At 38.9% G+C, this 15,642-nt stretch overlaps 2 protein-coding genes and 1 pseudogene across 3 annotated transcripts in view; 2 read left to right on the top strand and 1 right to left on the bottom strand.

Annotated features, from left to right (window-relative positions):
- The window catches only part of LOC140408621 (lipopolysaccharide-responsive and beige-like anchor protein), a 1,704,725-nt gene that overhangs the window by 498,165 nt on the left and 1,190,918 nt on the right, over positions 1–15,642 (bottom strand). The window lies entirely within an intron of this gene.
- LOC140408620 (lipopolysaccharide-responsive and beige-like anchor protein) overlaps positions 6,286–15,642 on the top strand; it is a 316,827-nt gene continuing 307,470 nt past the window's right edge. The window contains exons 1-3 of the mRNA XM_072496076.1: positions 6,286–6,424; positions 7,451–7,553; positions 8,744–8,859. Of these exons, the coding sequence (XP_072352177.1) occupies positions 7,459–7,553; positions 8,744–8,859 (211 nt within the window). The 5' untranslated portion in view covers positions 6,286–6,424; positions 7,451–7,458. The remainder of the gene's footprint in view (positions 6,425–7,450; positions 7,554–8,743; positions 8,860–15,642) is intronic.
- Positions 11,809–14,579, top strand: LOC140409515 (aconitate hydratase, mitochondrial-like; annotated as a pseudogene).

The raw sequence follows: 15,642 nt of genomic DNA, 5'->3' as shown, positions 1-15,642 counted from the left end.
TGCCCCAGCTGAGTGCCGTGATATTGAGAGGGGGATGCAGGGAGCACCGGGCATTGTTGTATGCCGATGACCTGTTGATGTTCGTGATGAACCCATTAGAAAGCATGGGCAGAATCATGGGCTTACTGGAGAGGTTTGGGGCATTTTCGGGCTATAAATTGAACGTCGGGAAAAGCAAGGTGTTCTGGTAAATGCTGTGGGCGGGGGAGGCGAATCGGGGACTCTGCCATTTAAGGTGGCAAGGAAGCGTTTCCGGTACCTGGGGATTTACCAGGTGTTAGTATGGTGAATAAGTTTGGAATAAAGTATCTTAAATATAAGGAAAGTGATAGAAGGATTGGAGTGGAATTGAGAATTATTTCTGGGTGGTGGGGATCTGGAACTCTGCTTGAAAGTGTGCCAGAACAGACATTTAAGAATTATGTGCAATTATCTTCAAGGCTCAAGAGCTGGAAAGTAGATCTCTCATTTTCTCTTGGCAGCGATGTATGGGCTGAATTGCCTCCTTGTGTGCCGTAAACCTCAATGATTCTACAAAATCCTAGCTTGGCAAGTATTGGCCCCAACACCCTTGGTCAAACAATGGAAATGTAATCAACCAGGGCTCCCACGACTGAGCAATTGGAAAGTGTGTGTGCTTGTAGGTTTAGGTGTCAGGTGGGATAAGAATTATGCTCAGCTGTCCTCTCTTGTCCAGTTGCCTTTTGACACTCACTATCCAGGTTTACGTATGAAGAATGACAACAAGGAGATTAACAAAGGGGTGTCAGTCAGGAAGAGACTGTGCATTCAATAGAGATGGGGAGAACAGTTCTGATGAAAGGTCACAGACCTGAAATGTTAACTCTGTTTCTCTCCCCACAGATGCTGCCAGACCTGAATAAGGGGCTGGTTCAGCACAGTGGGCTAAACAGCTGGCTTGTAATGCAGAGCAAGGCCAGCAGCGCAAGTTCAATTCCCGTACCGGCCTCCCCGAACAGGTGCTGGAATGTGACGAATAGGGGCTTTTCACAGTAACTTCATTGAAGCCTACTTGTGACAATAAGCGATTATTATTTCCAGCATTTTCTGTTTTTATTCCAGTTTTCCAGCATTTTCTGGATTTTACTTTTGCTCTTTTATATACGATTGCCTTTTATGCACGACCTACCTACTGCCCTTGGTATTATATATTCTCCATTTTATATTTTGTGCATGCATGTGTGTGTACAGACAAACAAACAGACATACAAAAATGATATATTTACATATATCCAAATATATTCAAGCAAACAGATATAGGGGAGATCAGCAATTGTTGATGTTCACAGACATTTGAAATGGAATCGCAAGTTTGTCCTGTCACTAAAATGATTTGTCAATTATCTCACTTCGGGTTTATGAATCTATTTTACAGTTTAATAGTAATTTAATCCCTGATATGCATTATGACTTAATTAATATTTTTATTTAGCTTAACATAGCAACCTACTGATGTATGTTTTTATGAGAACACTGCTGTATTACTGTTTCTAAGCTATTGCACAGAAACAACATGGGTGTAAGACCATTTTGTAATGAATTAATTGGATGAAGGAGACATGCAAAGTGTATTGTGGAATTTGTGTCATGGTTTCATCAACTGCATTTTGGCAGCACTGGGGCAGAGCCCATGCCACAATGGGTACGTGCTTTCATTAAAAGCCAGATTTGTGTGAATGCTCATTAATTTGATGAACTCATTTACTGATGGGAAATGACATGTCTGATTGTAAAGAAATGCATATGGAGCGCAGAGAAGCCAGTCAGTAGCACCAGATAAAGATGCAGTTATTTCAACACCAGACCAATGATCTGTAACACTGGAGTTCTTTGCTTTATAAAAATGCAGCATAATGAGTGAAATACTGTTGCATCTAATGAAGCAGCATGCACCAATACTGTTTAACCTTCTGACCAAATTACCTGATCAGTGCTCTGTGGATGGCAAGTTACAAAAACATTTTGCCTTGTGCATTTCATTTCTAGCACAGCAAAGTCTCCTGAGGTTTCACAGTATGTACTGATGTTTTTTTGTAGAGCAGCTCAAAAGGGCACTGAACTGTTCAAAATGCAAATATTCAACAATCAGAGGCTTTTCTAAATCCCCAACACTTGTTATATTTGCAATCTATTGACCACTCTGAACCAGATGAACTGTATATATTCAGATCGATTTTCTGTAACAGTTTACAGAATAATATAACTATACATTCAGCTCTACTTTCCTTATTTACAGAATAAGCGATTTCATCTTGATTGTATAGGAAAATATTGAGAGACGTGTTCACAATACAAATTGATTTGTAAATGAAAGTACTGGATAATGCTTTAAAATTAAGCTAGGAATGCCTCTCTATATTTACCTTTATTCATAATTGGAAGATTTTCTATTTTCCTGGGCATGAAATATTGGTGAATGGATACTATTTTCACCTATTTGCTGATCATTTAACATGCGCCATAAATTGACAAACGGCACACAGTTCATTCTACATTTCTACTTGTTAAGTGTTACTGAAGTTTTGGTGAGATGAAAGATTGTTGTATTGCAATAAACTGATGAATTCAAGTTTGTGTGTGGATATCAACAGCAACCATATTACTTGGATGATTTTGTTAAAAACCTTGGGAATGCTGATTTCAAATGTCGCCACTGATAATCTTCATGAAACAATTCTTTTTTGGTTTTGGGCTAATGTGCCTTTGACAAAAGAGAAAATTAGGTGATTGAAGCTCAATTTGTAACATGTTATTAACCATTTCCACATGAATAGATCAGTAAAAGGATAATGGATGAGGGTTTTATTATTACCTTTCTGGTAAAATGAAGTGGTATAAAAGATAAGGTGATGAGATTAATGAACATAAGGAAGAGGTGCAATCAATCAAAATCCAACAGGGAGGTGAGATGACAGTATTTTAGATTTAGGTAGATTCTTGTGAGGTAGATCTGAAGTGACCCACATACTTACCGAAACTTCATTCAAAGAGGCCACTGTACCTTGTCTGATGAACCTCATCAGCTTCATTTACTCGTAGAAATGCAAATAAAGTGTAGCTGTTGTGGCAGTCACATCTTGAGGCGATTTTTATCGAAGCACGATTTTAAATGGAAGCAGAGAGCACAAGGGGAAGTCCCAGCTAGTGGCATTCTAAATTATTTACAGGCAAGGGGCTCTGAGGTGCATCCGTCCAGCACAAATATTATATTACAAAATAAGAATTTCAGACTGTCATAAATCTGTCTGATGTGGCAGAATTGAATAAAATAGTTTTGGTTGTCCTAGAGACATCAATTTGCCAGTCAGTGCTTCATGTATCAAAGGGTGTTCTTAAGGGAACCCATGAAAATATCAATATCATGGTTAATATAAATGAAATTAATTTTTAAAGCTGGGCTAAAGGTTGACACCTGAAAAATTGCATTACTTTGCAGAAGAGAAATTTCTGTCTTAGAGTGAAATTTGAGGTCAAAGGGGCAAGTAATTTTCACAATCTTCAATGAAACCAGTGAAATATGAACTTCATTGTCACTGAGCCTCTAAGCGATAAGATAAAATGACTTGATATATCATTTGTTGCTGGTTTATCATCTTCACCAGTAATTGAAAGAGAAACACAAGATTTTAAAAAAAGATTGAGTAATGAGGAAATGGGTCACATTGCTTTTAATTTTTTTTAAAAATTCTGACATTGAACTGCCTGGAACAATGAGAGTAAATTGAAATAATTACTCTGATAAATTGAGTTTGTAGCCTAATTATAAATTTGCTGTGAATATTTAGCCCTTAAGCTGTGCCCAGGGAGGAATCTATTCATTTTTCCACAATCCTGTTTTCTAACTCACAATGCCAAAAATATTTTAGTACCTTACTTTAAATGAAAGCTGAAAATGCAAGATGATTTTGAAAATGTTGGAAATATTGCTGATGCTAATTTTCTCTACATTGAACCACTTGCTGTTTTTATTATGTGCAGTGTATCCAGTAATTGATCATTTATATCATTAAAAATTCCTAGCATTTGATTTAAATGAAATGGCAAGCTGATTTCACAGGAATAATAGCTGTTGTTCATGAGTACTTCTGGAGTAATTTTTTTAGAAAGAGGGAGCTGAACGAGCCAAATAGGATTGGACATGCTCAGAGTATGCTGGTCCTGCTTACTGGCAGTTAGTTCCCTATTGTAGTTGATAGAACGCGAAAGAGAATTAAATAGAAGGCACAATGCACATAACTTGGAGTTAAATAGTTTATTACTTGACGTATATCTTTGTTGCATTACTGACATGAATATTTACTGCAAACCATTTACAAAAAAAAATCAATCACTTCGAAAATGCAGTTGAGTAGATATCTTTCGGTTATACTTGTCATTTCTTTGATTTTTTTTCATGTAATCCATTAGCATGGTCCAATAAGGAAACAGTTTGGCCCATGGACATTTTTTTTCTTAGCAACAATCCATATTTTCCATTCACCTGATTCCATGCCATCTGTCCCAACATGCTGTTTTAACAAAAGAAGCAAACAAATACTGAAATCGCAAACTGCCCTTTTGAGTTCATGGGGGTTGGGGGTGGGGTGGGAAGTACATTGAATTAAACAGCTCTCAAAGCTGGATTTGAAGGTAGTACGCAAACCACTGAACTTTATTTACCAATGCATTTCTTGTATTTTAGGTAGTATGCACAGTGCATCTTAAATGTAACTGTTTTAGTTGTGTAAAATGGGATGCGAGCATTCAGTCAACTCAACAAGCTAATTGTCAATAAAAAGCAAAGCATCACCCACTCAAACGCTTAAAGTTGCATCATTTATTTTCTTTACTGCATCTTTCAAATGGTTATCTTGTGCATGCCATTGCACAGAAAAGGCAGTGATGCAGTTTCTATGGCAACTGGTTCAGTCGAGGCAGAGGCCGTCATCTGGGGTACTGTCAGTGAGAGAGTGCCAGAGACCTAAAAGTCCCAAAGATGGGCTGTTTGCACCTAATCCAGTTTTAATTGAACTCCAGAGACTTTGATGTGAAGCTGCAGATCAGGCAGATACTATTCCAGGGAGGAATCAGACTTGCTTAGCCAGGCCTCAGCTGTTCCTCACTACTGTCACCTTGTTTTAATGAGTACTTTAAGAAACTCTTATCATGAGCCTTCTTCGCCTGTTAGTCCTATTTGAATATTTTTGATTAATGCTCTCTTCTACACAGTGGCAGAAAAGTGGCCCAATCCGGTTGTCCCTTAACACCTTCATAATTAGGCTTTAAAATAAAAGGCAAAACTGGAGCAACAAAGACACAAAGTGGTTTCAGGCTAAGGATAGGATTAGTTTGAATTGTGCAGGCAGACTAAGCATCTGTGTGTGTCAGCTGAGATGACAGGCATTGTAACGAGTTACTCTGACAACCACTAATTCCATGGAGAGATTATGCCGAGTTCATTTGCAGTTTTTTGTTTAGGTTTAGCTGACAAAATGATACTTAACCTTTTACATAGGCAGCGTATTGCTTTGAACGTTTCTGTATATGGGATTAAAAGGTTTCGATCAGTATAAGAACCCATTGCCATTCATTCTTCCAAAAGTGATTTTGTGAAAATTCATTTTCGAAACTGCATTTATTCTTTTTGAAAAAGAAAGGATTTGTTTCTAAAAGCTGACACATTAAAATATGAGGTATTAAACTAATGTTTCTTTGAGAAATAAATAATTCAGTATCTTTATGGTAATCTAAACGCATCATTGCGAGTCATTCCACCAGCAGTTTAGCTGGAAACATTATGTCTGCCTTCCTATCTGCCTTACATATTAAGCTTACTGTGTTTTGGTTGTACTTGTCTTTTCATTTTACATCAGTTGAATTAGTAAACTTTAGTTATTAATTGTTTAAGAAGTGCCAATACTAGTAAATTTGGTGTAAATATACTGCTGAGGACTCGGAAGGTATTTCTATTTTAAGGTGTGTGTGCATAATGTATTTTTTGTTCACAAGCATTTTAAATTTAATATGACACGCTTCAGGTGCAACATATGTTACAATGATGTATCACTAGTAGTGCGTATATTTTCATCAGGGTGCTTTTTTGTACATCAACATACTGAGCTGTTTAATAAGTAATAATACAACATGTTTCTGTGGCCTCAGTCATGTTTAGAAGATACTATACAATTTATTTCAACTCTTCAGTTAAACTTTTGTATCCTTTCATTAATAAAATAGAAGCTTATTAGAATCAGTTCATATATTCTCTCTGCATGGCTATCAATTTGTTTCCATCTTTTTCCCTAGATTTTGGCATATACTGAAGGACTTCATGGAAAATGGCTGTTCACCGAAATACGTGCTATTTTCTCCAGGCGTTATCTGCTGCAGAATACTGCACTGGAAGTTTTTATTGCCAATAGAAGTAAGTCTTAAAATAGTCCATGAACATTAATTCTCTTAGTTGGTATATTTCTGTTTAACTATTGGAATTACCTGATGTTATTACATTTATTTATTTTAGATTGAGTTTAAACAGAGAGATTAGGGAGAGAACTGTATGTGAAACAATTTCCAGCCTGACGAAAGAACAAAAATAGAGTTCTATTTAGTCAACACTATTTAAAAATTCACCTAAAGCATTCAAGTTGTTTTACTGAAGGAGCAATATTTAGAGCTACAAAAGTTGTGATTTCATGTAATATTTTTCACTTTGGAGATTGCCATTCTAATGATTCTTGCAATTATCCCCAATAAATGTAATCAGATTTTTTGACCCATAATTATAATTCCTGAACCAATAATCGCAATATAAAGATTGTCAAATTAATATTTTTGTATATCTTCATATTAAGCTGTTTGGATTAGTAAAAATCACTGGTACAGACAGACAAGCTACCATTAATTTTGACACTTAAATTATCCGATTTAAAAATATAGTCATTTGACAGATAATCAAAATTCAGAATTAATTCACATTTCCAAAATTAAAGCTAAAAGTGAGCCTCTGGACTGTAGAGATTTCATAATAAACATACCTGTTGGAACATCTCCAAAAAAACAATAGTGTTGCAACTAAACTCTCTTTCTGTGAAATAGTTAATGGATCTGTTGACCTTGCACGAGTTAAAATTGTGACACATTTTTTCACAAAATCACCAAAGTAGACAACTCAAATTTTGTGATGATGTCCATGCAGCAAAGTTTGTTTAAATCCATGGTCATGTTTGCAGCAGGAAATCTTTTTTAGGAATGGATTTCAGCAAAGAAACGGAAATAACCCGTTGCCCATTGAAAACTGTGATTTATGTATAGACAAAGGGGCTTGCAATTCTGCATCTGTTATATATCTGATTGCAAAGAGATGTTCTATTAAACAAAAATACAATATAAATCACATGAGGTGATGTCATGCTAAAAAATGTTTCTTTATTGTTTGTTTCTTTGGCAGCTGCTGTCATGTTCAACTTCACAGACCAAGCTACAGTGAAGAAAGTGGTTCACTGTTTGCCCCGTGTTGGAGTTGGTACAGGTTTCGGGCTACCCCAAACCAGGTATATTATTCAAAATGCACCTTTATTTTTCATTATATTATCATTACAAAGTGTATTTTTTCATATTTCCTTGTCTTTTTGTACTTCCTGATCAAAAATATGTTTAGATAGAAGAATGCACTGGATCTTTACTCGTTTTATTGTTGCAGAAAGAAATTCAGTTCTGTGTGCAATGGTTTTGGCTTGTAGAAGTACATGTCCCACGATATTGTGTATGTTAATATAACCAAAGATGAACCAAGAACTCAAAACCCAAATTGGAATTGTTTTATTGTTTAAAAAAAGTTTCATTCATTAAAAATGTTGTCATGTACTATAGTAATGCCAAATACATAAATCAGTGCTAAAATGGCACTGCATTGTGTCAACTTGGCCTTGTTGAACTAATTGAACTGAGCGCAGCTGTGAAACTGAGCAAACTGCTTTTCGAAAGTAACGAAGAATGCGAATCATGCCATATGACAATATCCAGTTGCTGTCAACTGTAATTTTTGTCAGGCTTCATTCTGTTTGTGTTGAATGTTTTCAGATGCCGTGAGAGCGAGGGGCTTTTAAATTTATGCTGGGGAAAGTTAAACAGAATGATTAAAACTATGGAAAGTTTGACTATTTTCCTAGTGGTATTCTTTCATTACATTCATTTACATTATGGCCATTAAATCACATTAGTTGTGAAATTGCAACTGGTTGTGAGTGAATCATCAAGAAACCAGGTCAGATTGCTGTCTGAGCTGAGTTGAGACTCAAAACTACTACCAATATTAAATTTAAAGAAACTATGAATTAGATTTTAATTATCTTTGCATGAGGTGAGTGCAATTTTATTTTTTTTTGTAAAGAATACAGTGGAGTAGTATTTCAATATTGCATGAAATTAATCTGGATTGAATCGAGTGAGAATATTGCTCAACTTGGAATCATCCTCATTCAAGCTGAAAATGGAAATTTAGCTGCTGTAATCCATTTTGTATGTTTACTAAGATTGGAATTAACTCACCTGGTAAAGGAGTGCAGTGGCTGTACTAGTATAGGTGTAAAATTAAATTATATTTTTCTATTTAAGTACATGAAACTGTGAAAGATGTTTTATAAAATGAATAAATAATGTAATCTATACATTTACTGTAATCCAAGGAATAAAAAGTACCACAACATTTTTAATAGTTTTTGATTTTCTCTCTGATCTGCAGACGGATCACTCTGGCTAGCCCCCGACAACTTTTCAAAGCGTCCAATATGATGCAGCGTTGGCAGCGGAGAGAAATTTCCAATTTTGAGTACCTCATGTTCCTCAATACAGTAGCTGGTAAAGAAATACTGCAGATTTTATTTAAAATAATGTTCTGTTAAATTATGTGCTGTAAGTGTATGGAGTTAGATAAAAGTTTCTGAAAACTGCATGCTACCAACAAAAAGGCAAAAATATGATGATATGAAAGCTGCTCCAAACTTGAGTCTGAAATGTTTTGAGCCTGATGTTCAAATTGGCTCTGAAAGTAGACTCTGCATGTGTGCTGGAAATCATCCAGCATGAAACTGAAGGAAATCTGTAGAAAATTCACCTTTACGGAATATATAAAAGACCTGAGTTTCCACTGCCCTTTAAAAGGAAATAGTAGTCATTTGCATGTTTAACAGATATTAAAACCATAAGACAAATACCAGTTAAATGAAAGTGAGAAATTAATTGTACTTTATTCTCCATCACCATTTCAACATGTACAACCTCTCAGCGTAGGAAAACTAAAATAAGGAACAGAAGTAAGTACAGGATTGCAAAGGCACTGATGGAATCATAGAATGATTATAGCACAGAAAGAGGCTATTTGGCCCATCATGCTCATTCCAGCTGTCTGCAAGAGCAGCCCAGAAAGCCCCATGCCCCCGGCCTTGCACTGTATCCCTACAATTGTTTTTCTTTTCTCTTCAGATATTAATCGAATTTCCTTTAAGTCATGATTGAATCTGCCTTCACCAAGTTCTCATGCAGTACATTCTGGATCCTAACCATTTGCTGCATGAAAATATTTTTCCTCATGTCAGTGTTGGTTCTTTTGCCAATCACCTTAAATTTAAATTGGTGTCCCCTAGTTCTCAATCCTTCTGCCGATGAGCGCAGTTGTTCCCTATCTACTCTGTATAGATTTTTCATGAGTTTGAACACCTCTATTCAACCTTCTTTCTTTAAGAAGAACTCCAGCTTCTCCAGCCGATCTTCATAACTCAAGTCCCTCATCCCTGGAACCATTCTCCTTTTTTTCTCTCTGAAACCTTCACATCCTTCTTAAAGTGTGATACCCAGAACAATACTCCAGGTGAGACTAAACCAGTAAAGCTTCAGCATTACTTCCTTTGCTTTCATATGCTATCTCTCTGTTTAGAAATCCAGGAAGCAATATGGTTTTCAACCACTTTCTTAACCTACTCTCCCACCTTCTCCAGTTTGTGCATATATAGCTCCAGGTGTCCCTGTTCCTGCATTCCCTTTAGAATTGTACCAACTATTTAAATTGTTGCACCTTGTTCTTCCTACCAAAATGTACCACTTAGAAATTTGGAAAAGGCAAAGTGTGCTTGATTAATCTAATTGAATTTTTTGGTAAGTAGCAGAGAAGGGGATGCAATAGATGTTGTCCAAATGGATTTTAGGAGAGTGACAAAAGACCACGAAGGCTGGTTAACAGATTAGGCTTATAGAGTAGGAGGATGAGTGCCAAGTTGGATGAAAAAAAATTGGCTTAAGGACAGAAATCCATGAATTATGTTAAATGGCTTTTTTTTTCAGGTTGGATGAAGGTAGACAGTGGTGTTCCTCAAGGGTTGGTGCTAGGGCCACTTTTCTTAATATATGTTGAAATGACTTGGATATTTGAATACAGAGTCAAATTTTAAAAATTACAGTGATTTCAGATTTAGAGGCATGAACAGTCAGGCGGATACTGATCAACTGCAACAGAACATAGACCAATCAACTTAATAGGCAGACAAGTGGCAGATAGAATTTAACGTAGAGAAGAGTGAACTGATGGATTTTAGCAGAAGGGATAGGGGGAGACAATATAGACTTAATGGCACAGTTCTAAAGAGTGTGCAGGAGCAGAAGGACCTGAGGGTGCATGTGCATAGATCACTAAAGGTGACAGGACATTGTGGGAGAATGCTTAACAAAGCATATGGGATCTAGAGCATCATAAATAGAGACGTAGAACAAAAGCCGGGAAGTTATGCTGAACCATTATAAAGTATTAGTTATGCCACAACCAAAGTTTTGCATCCAGGCCTGGCTATCACACTTGAGGAAGGATTTAGCAGTTCTTGAGAGGGTGCTGAGGAAAATTACCAGAATAATTCTAAGGATGGAGGATTTTAGATCCACAGTTAGGTTGGATGAGCTGCAGTTGCTGTCCTTGGAATAAAGGGATTGAAGGGAGATTTGACAGATGTGTACAAAGTTATGACTGTTTTGGATAAAGTAGGCAAGGAAAAGCTTTTCCCATTAACTGATGGTACAAAGGCAAAATTACTAGTGGACGCAAAATTAAGGTTTTGAACAAGAAATGCAGGGGAATGTAAGAAACAACATTTTTTTTTTCAGGGAGTGGTAATAACTTGGACTTCACTGTCCACAAAAATGGTGGAAGGAGAGCTGATGAACTTTTTCAAAAGGAAATTGGATAGGCACTTGAAGGAAATAAACTTACAGGACTAAGGGGACAGGGCAGTGTAATGAGACTGACTGAATTGTCGCATGGAGAGTTGATGTAGAATCAGTGGGCTGAATGTCCTCAATCTGTGCATTATATTTCTCTTTGACCTCCCTGAATTAAGTCACATGTCTGCCCACTCCATTTCTTTTGAAATCTATCACTATCTTCCCCAATACGCTTCCAAGTTCAGTATCATCTGCAAATATTGAAATTGTGCCCCAAGTCCAAGTCATTAATATTAATCAAGAAAAATATACCCCTGTGGAGCTTCACTGCATACCTTTCTCCTATCTGAGAAAAACATTCAGCACTAATCGCTGCTTCTTTTCACTCAACCAACTTTGACTCCATGCTGCCACTATCCCTTTTATTCAATGGGCTTCAACTTGGCTGTCAAGCCTATTGTCTGCCATCCATTTTGCTGATCCCAAGATCAATGCACCTCCATCTATTCCTCAAAATATCTAATTTCCCCATAGATTTTCACACTTCCTCTCCTACATTATAGCAGTGACTAAGTACTTTGATATAAAGCGCTTTGAGACAAAATGGCAGTGTGCATCCTGTCCATGCGCCAGCTCCAGCTAACCCTGGGCTGTGGTGCTTGGAGGTCCCACCTCTCCATAATGTGCAGGCAAGCCAAAATAGCCATGAGTCGCGTTGAGCCCCAGGAGTACATTGATTATAAGACACTGCAGAAGAACCTTGACGTAATTTGCAAAAACTGGACAAACCCATGACTTTGTCAGATATGATTGTGTACAGTTACCTCGATGACCCTGTTAACCAGGAAATAGGTTGTGGGAAGACATATCTGCGCCTCCCACCCAATAGGGTGGCCATGCAGAACGCCACAGTTCAGATGGCCATGCTTCAGCTGATCAGCAGTGGATTGCCTCGAGTGGCCGAGCCATCTACAATCCATTGTGATCACTTGATCGAAGCTCAGATTGGCAGAGACAAAGATTTGGCTAGAGCAAGGAAATAAACAGAGGTTTACGATTTCTCGGCGACTGCAGCAGCGAAAAATGGAGTTGGCTTTTGGAAACCTGGCTCTGGTATCATCCACCAAATTGTTTTGGAGAACTATGCTTACCCTGGCGTCCTACTGATTGGTACAGACTCCCATACTCCTAACAGTGGTGGTCTGGGTGGTGTGTATATTGGAGTTGGAGGAGCAAGTAAATGCAGTAAATGTGATGGCAGGGATCCCTTGGGAGCTGAAGTGTCCAAAGGTTACCAGAGTAAAGCTGATGGGACATCTGTCAGGCTGGACGTCACCCAAGGATGGAATTTCGACAGTTAAAGGGGGAACTGGTGCAATAGCAGAGTATCACAGACCAGCCGTGGCGTCCATATCCTGCACAGGCATGGGTACTATCTGTAACATGGGGGTGAGATTGTTGCGACCACTTCAGCTTTCCCCTACAATTCCAGGATGAAGGCATACGTGGACAAGACTGGCAGAAAATAGATTGTTACTCTTGCTGATGAGTTCCAAGACTTGCTGGTTCCTGACAAAGGCTGTGAATACGATCAGCTGATTGAAATTAACCTCAGTGATCTTAAGCCATACATCAATGGACCTTTTACCCCTGACCTTGCACACCCTGTGTTGGAGGTCGGCACAGCATCAGAGAAGAACATTGGCCTCTTGATATCCGAGTTGGTCTGATTGGTGCTGTACCAACAGCAGTTATGAAGACATGGGCTGTTCAACTGCCCTGGCACAGCAGGCACTTGACCATGGTCTGAAGTACAAGTCGCAGCTTCCTGTAACACCAGGCTCCGAGCAGATCCGTGCTACCATCAAGAGAGACGGATATGCCAAAACCCTGAGAGAGATCGGTGGGATTGTCCTCGCTAATGCGTGTGGGCCCTGCATTGGACATGAGACAGATTGGACGTTAAGAAAGGTGAAAAGAACACCATTGTGACTTCCTGCAACAGAAACTTCACTGGACGTAATTATGCCATCCCAGCCATAGACGCCTTTGTCATATCTCCGGAGATTGTCACTGCCTTTGCCATCATCGGAACCTTTAAATTTGACCCGGAATGAGTCTCGCTGAATGAAGCTGATGGGAAGAAGTTCAAACTGATGCCACTGAACACTGACAAGCTGCCCAGCCAGGGCTTTGATCCTGGTCAAGACACATAACAATACCCACCAAAAGACCCCCAGGGCATTTCGGTCATGGTGAACCCAAAGAGCAATTGGCTACAGCATTTTGAGCCATTTGATACTCGGAACAAGTAAGATTTGGAGGACGTGCAAGTGCTGATCAAAGTAAAGAGCAAGTGTACCACCGATCACATATCAGATGCTGGGCTTTGGCTGATGTTCTATGGTTACAATGACAATGTTTCTAATAATCTGCTAATCGATGTCATGAACATCGAGAATGACCAGTCAATGAGGTCAAAAAACAGATAACCAAGCATTTTAGGCCCATGCCGGAAACTGCTCCTGCTTATAAGGAACAAGACATCAACTGGGTGGTGGTTGGTGATGTGAACTATGGTGAGTGCTCGAGCAGAGAGCATGCTACCCTCGAGCCTCTGTATCTAGGAGGTCGAGTCATCATTGTCAAGCACTTTGCTCAAATTCACAAAACCAATTTCAAGAAGCAAGGACTCCTGCCTTTGACCTTCAATAACCCTGCTGATTATGACAAGGTGCGACCGGATGATAAATTCTCCAGCATAGGTCTGAAATAAGGGCGGCATGGTGGCACAGTAGTTAATAAAATAATAAATAAATAACCTTTATTGTCACAAGTAGGCTTACATTAACACTGCAATGAAGTTACTGTGGAAAGCCCCTAGTCGCCACATTCCGGCGCCTGTTCGGGTACACGGAGGGAGAATTCAGAATTCTCAGCTAGTACGGAAATTGAACCCGCGCTGCTGGACTTATTCTGCATCACATTCCAGCTGTCTAGCCCACTGAGCTAAACCACACTTCTGCCTCACAGCGCTGAGGACCCGAGTTCAATCCTGGCCCCGGGTCACTGTCCGTGTGGAGTTGACATATTTTCCCCATGTCTGCATGGGCCTCACTCACTCCCATAACCCAAAAGATGTGCAGAGTAGCTGGATTGGCCACGCTAAATTGCCCCTTAATTGGAAAAATGTAAAAAATAAAATAGTCACTGGGCTGAAAAAATTTACCCCCGCAAAGCCTCTCACTTGTATCCTTAAGCACAAGGATGGCAGCCAAGATACAGTAGTGCTCAATCACAGCTTCAACGAGGGCCAGATTCAGTGGTTCCAAGCCGGCAGCGTATTCAACAGGATGAAGGAGCTACAGCAGTAAAGCAGCCTGCTATCAGAGAGGAAGGGAGAGTGGTCTGTGCATAAGGACTTGATTTTACTCATGTAGCCATTGCTCATCCTTGATTGCTGCCTTGTCCTCCAGTAATACACACTATGACATTCAACAGGTGCATTCCGATCCAATGTTCAGATACCACCACTGAACAATCAGCAATTAGCCTGTGTTAGTGATCATTTTAAAATATAATTGGTTGTCTGCTACCTCACTGTGAAGTAAATGGAACCTAATTTCTATGGTTCCCTTACATGCAATTTATTTTTTATTTTCTGTATATTTTGTTTTGCTTGGAGAAATCAAACGGAGCAGTTTGCTTCCTTTCAGTGTTTCAAAGTGTTGTTAAATCAAGTAACATTCGTTTCTTTTAAAAAACTGACCGGATAAAATCCAGAAGCAGAAACCTGTTCTTGTTCTTAAGGGCTGGTTAATCACTGGTATAGATGGTCTGTATGGTGTTTCTGTAGATCAGGGAGTCTAGCCCAGGCGCCTGAAAGGCTGATAAATGACTGTCAATCTCTATAGGAAATGTGAATGGTATTGCTCGACAATTGTTTTCTGGCTTAAGTTGCCGATCCCTAGTTCCCCTCAAGAAGGCAGTGATGAATATTCTTGAAGGCGGTGTTGTGTTGGGTGTTCCGCTGTACAAACGAACCAACACGGTTGTAGATGGTACAACTCTGTTTTATTATTCTGTATAATAACAACTGTTAACTTCTGGTGTGGTTCGTACTTCACCAGTTAACCTGTGGACCCAGCCCTAGCACTATCTTAGAGAGGCACTCAGCACATGGTGTATGTCTGAGTGGCACGCTGTGAGCTCTGCGTTCTGAGCTGTCTCCTGCTGGAATGAGCGGGAACTGTGGTGTTCCCCGTTTTATAGTACGTGTGCTCTCACTGGTGATTGGCTGTGATGTTGCGTGTGTGTTGATTGGTCCGTCTACCTGTCCATCAGTGTGTGTGTGTGTGATTGCACCATGATATGTTAATATGGATATCATGACATCCCCCCTTTTCACAAGAATATGTGCCTATATGGTAATAAACA

This window comes from Scyliorhinus torazame, chromosome 3 (assembly GCF_047496885.1).
Source record: "Scyliorhinus torazame isolate Kashiwa2021f chromosome 3, sScyTor2.1, whole genome shotgun sequence".
Taxonomy (NCBI): domain Eukaryota; kingdom Metazoa; phylum Chordata; class Chondrichthyes; order Carcharhiniformes; family Scyliorhinidae; genus Scyliorhinus; species Scyliorhinus torazame.
The sequence above is the reverse complement of the archived record's forward strand: the minus strand, read 5'-3'. Positions and strand labels throughout refer to the sequence as shown.